The sequence below is a fragment of the Tetrahymena thermophila genome (genome assembly GCF_000189635.1).
Source record: "Tetrahymena thermophila SB210 genomic scaffold scf_8254816, whole genome shotgun sequence".
Lineage (NCBI taxonomy): Eukaryota > Ciliophora > Oligohymenophorea > Hymenostomatida > Tetrahymenidae > Tetrahymena > Tetrahymena thermophila.
In genome coordinates this window covers 59,998-63,045 of record NW_002476572.1, presented here as the reverse complement: position 1 = coordinate 63,045, position 3,048 = coordinate 59,998, and the positions used below count along the sequence as shown (strand labels likewise).

The following is a 3,048-nucleotide window of genomic DNA, read 5'->3' as shown; positions in this document are numbered from 1 at the left end:
GTATTTTGTAGATTTTGGAAATAAATTTGCTTATTTTATTATCTAAAATATATTTCATTATTGTAAAATATGCTTTAAAAAATTAATCGAAAATGATTTGAAAGAATACTCATTTAAAACTGTTATTTATTAAAAGCAAGATTCATTATAAAAATATTTTTATAAAAGAATAATTTAAGTAAGCGCTTTTAGAATAATAACTTGCTTCTTTACATATCAATTTTATCAAATTTTTTTATGAGAAATAGAAATCTGTTTAAACTATAATATGACAAATAGTTTTGATAGAAAAATACCTATTTTATTGAAATATAATATATTTAATTTTTAAAAACTCGCTATTTTTAGCTTTAGTTTTAAATTAAAATGTATTTTTATCTTCTATTTTTTTAAAGAATTAAAATAAATTTTAAGATTACTTGTTTTTTTGTTTGACTTACTTTTTAATATCAACCATAAATTTTATCATTGGAATTTGATACTACTAAATAAATATAACTTGTTGACAAAAATAATCCTTAGCAAATGTTAAAATATATAACAATTCTAACAAAAAGAATACTTTCATAAAGTATTTTATGTATGAAGATAAATAATAAGTATTTTAGCAGAGACAAAAATGCTCTAGTACTTTTGAAAAGTGATAATATAAATGTAATTTGTTAAGAGTAAAATTTTACATGTACAATTTTAATTAGATAAGAATAATTATTAGTATTTAATTAGTTGTATTGTCTGGTCTATTGATTATTATTCTAATTTTCAAATTATATTCTACTTTTCGAGATCTTTTTAGAAGCCCTTGTTTTAAAAAAATTGTTACAGATGATACTTTAATTATAAGTAAGTCAGATCAATTCTATCAAATATAAATGTAGACTATCTTTAACCAATTTTTATAAAAAGTTTAGGGTATAAAAAGAAACAATGTAGCTTTACAAGGATTGAAAATATCTTCTAAAAACTATTCATTTCAAGAATAGATAAGAAAATAAAAAATTGTTAAGAAGCCTTTTAATAATTAAATAGTTATTAATTCCTTCCTTCTTTCTTTTTAATAATATTTATGGATGTTTGTTTGAGTTTAAACAAATACAAAGATAATATTCACTTGCTTATAATTACAATCTCGCCTCATGAAGATCTGTTGATATTTAGCTTTGAAGGATAGGGACCATTTACAAATGCTAAGATTTTGCTAGAGAAAAGTAGTATTAAGTATCAAAGTGATAGTGAGAGAGCAATTAATTAGTTAAAGCTGAGAAATGAGTATGCCAAAATATAAAAAATTTAAATTTAAGAAAATTATAGAAACAGTTTAATGAATGCGAAAATGGGGGTAGGTATAAGCTACGAATAAGAAATACTTTGAATTAAGAAAAATTAGTTGTAACTCGTTAACAGATGTTTTTTGGATAATTATTATTATATTTAATCAGGTCTACTTATTTGTTTCTCGAAACTTCCTTTTTATACTTCAAACTCTAAGTAATTATTAGATTTTTTGCGTCTCCTCTAATTTTATTCAATGCTTCAAAATTGTTATTGTGTTTTGATAATTTGAAATCTAGTTAACTGGGTAAATTTATCAAATAATAGATCCATGCATAGATCAATTGATTTTTATCTCTTTGTTTTTCATTTAATGAATAGACCAAATATTACATGAAAATTAAATAAATTTGCCTATAATTTTCATATAACTAATTAATATAACATTCATATTTATTACTGCACTATATTTTTCTTCCTTCAATTTTCTTTCTTTTTTCTGTATTAAGATTAATTCAACATAATGCGTAGACAAAAGATAATTTTTGATTTGGCAGTATATTTAAATATTTCCTTATTTAATAATTAGATTTGCAATATTTGAAGATCCAAACAAACAAACAAAAAAACACTCAAAAAATCTAATATGATCAAACAAGTAATAAAAAAATAAAAGCAGAATACTAAGAAGAGTGAAAAACTTATGAAGAGTAATTAATTGAAAATATATGAAAATTTAAGTTTAATGTTGCGGTAATTTTAAATATAATTGGTTTATAGGCAGGCATAAGAAAAATAGAAATAAATACAAACAAACAAATATTGCAAAGATTTATTTATTTTTATAATATATTTTGAAGTAATTATTGGATAAGATAGATAGATAGATAGATATATAAATAATTGAAATTAATTAATAGTAAGTAATTATTGCATTTCTTTTAATATGTTTTAGAAAAATTTAAAATAATAAACTATTAGGTTAGATTTTGATTATTGATAGATTGATATATTTATTAATTGGTAATTATTTTTAGAGTTTGTTACTGAATATTTATTTATTTATATGATTGTTATTATTATATCTTGTTAGTTTTTTTCATTTTAGGATTAGCTTTTCTTCGAAGAAACTTCAAAAATCTATGAAGCTGGGATATTTTTTAACACTTGAAAATTCACTGTCATCATCTTGCTGACTTAATGCGTATTTATTAAGATACATTTCATGGTCAATACATTCACTTGAGTTGATAGCACTTTAGTTGTAAATATTTTAGCAGGCTTTTTATGAGGAAATATTGGTTTATTCTATTTACATTTAGTTTTAACATTGCTGAGCATAAGAAAATTAATAGTTATTTTATTGTTATTTTTGATATTAGAAGTTTTGTTATTATTGTTGTTGTTGTTGTTATTGCTATTAGAGAATATTCATTTATTACTAAAACTTTTGTATGAGTTGAATCTTGAGCAATAAGATGTCTATGTCCTCTTCATCATCATCGTCTTCGTCGTCTTCTGACTCTTCATTTAAGATTCTTTGGTCTTCTTCCTCTTGCTTTTACTTGATTATTTCTTCTTGGGACTCAGATGCTTTGGTGCTGACGCTCCAGGATTAGTTGCGAGTTTCACATAGTTGGTCTAAAATTTACTAAGATTATCCTTTTTGCAAATACAAATTAATCTAATCTTAATACTCTGACTTGCAGTTGTTTTATGGTAGTTAGGAGAAGCTTTGCTTTTGAGCCTTTGATTGTGATGCCAAAATTTAAAAGG

The 3,048-nt window shown here is 22.4% G+C and overlaps 2 protein-coding genes across 2 annotated transcripts in view; one reads left to right on the top strand and one right to left on the bottom strand. All coding sequences in view use genetic code 6, as the record gives it.

The window, feature by feature from the left end:
* Positions 1-1,066: 1,066 nt before the first annotated feature.
* On the top strand, positions 1,067-1,372 carry TTHERM_01239400 (hypothetical protein; the record flags this gene model as incomplete). The annotated part of the gene is made up of 1 exon (XM_972202.1): positions 1,067-1,372. The coding sequence occupies one exon, from the start codon at positions 1,067-1,069 to the stop codon at positions 1,370-1,372; it is 306 nt and encodes a 101-aa protein (XP_977295.1).
* A 1,032-nt stretch (positions 1,373-2,404) lies between these two features.
* Positions 2,405-3,048, bottom strand: part of TTHERM_01238400 (hypothetical protein) — a gene marked incomplete at its 3' end in the record, with an annotated part of 1,478 nt that continues 834 nt past the window's right edge. Inside the window, exon 2 of the mRNA XM_972201.3 lies at positions 2,405-3,019. Within this exon, the coding sequence (XP_977294.3) occupies positions 2,405-3,019 (615 nt within the window). The remainder of the gene's footprint in view (positions 3,020-3,048) is intronic.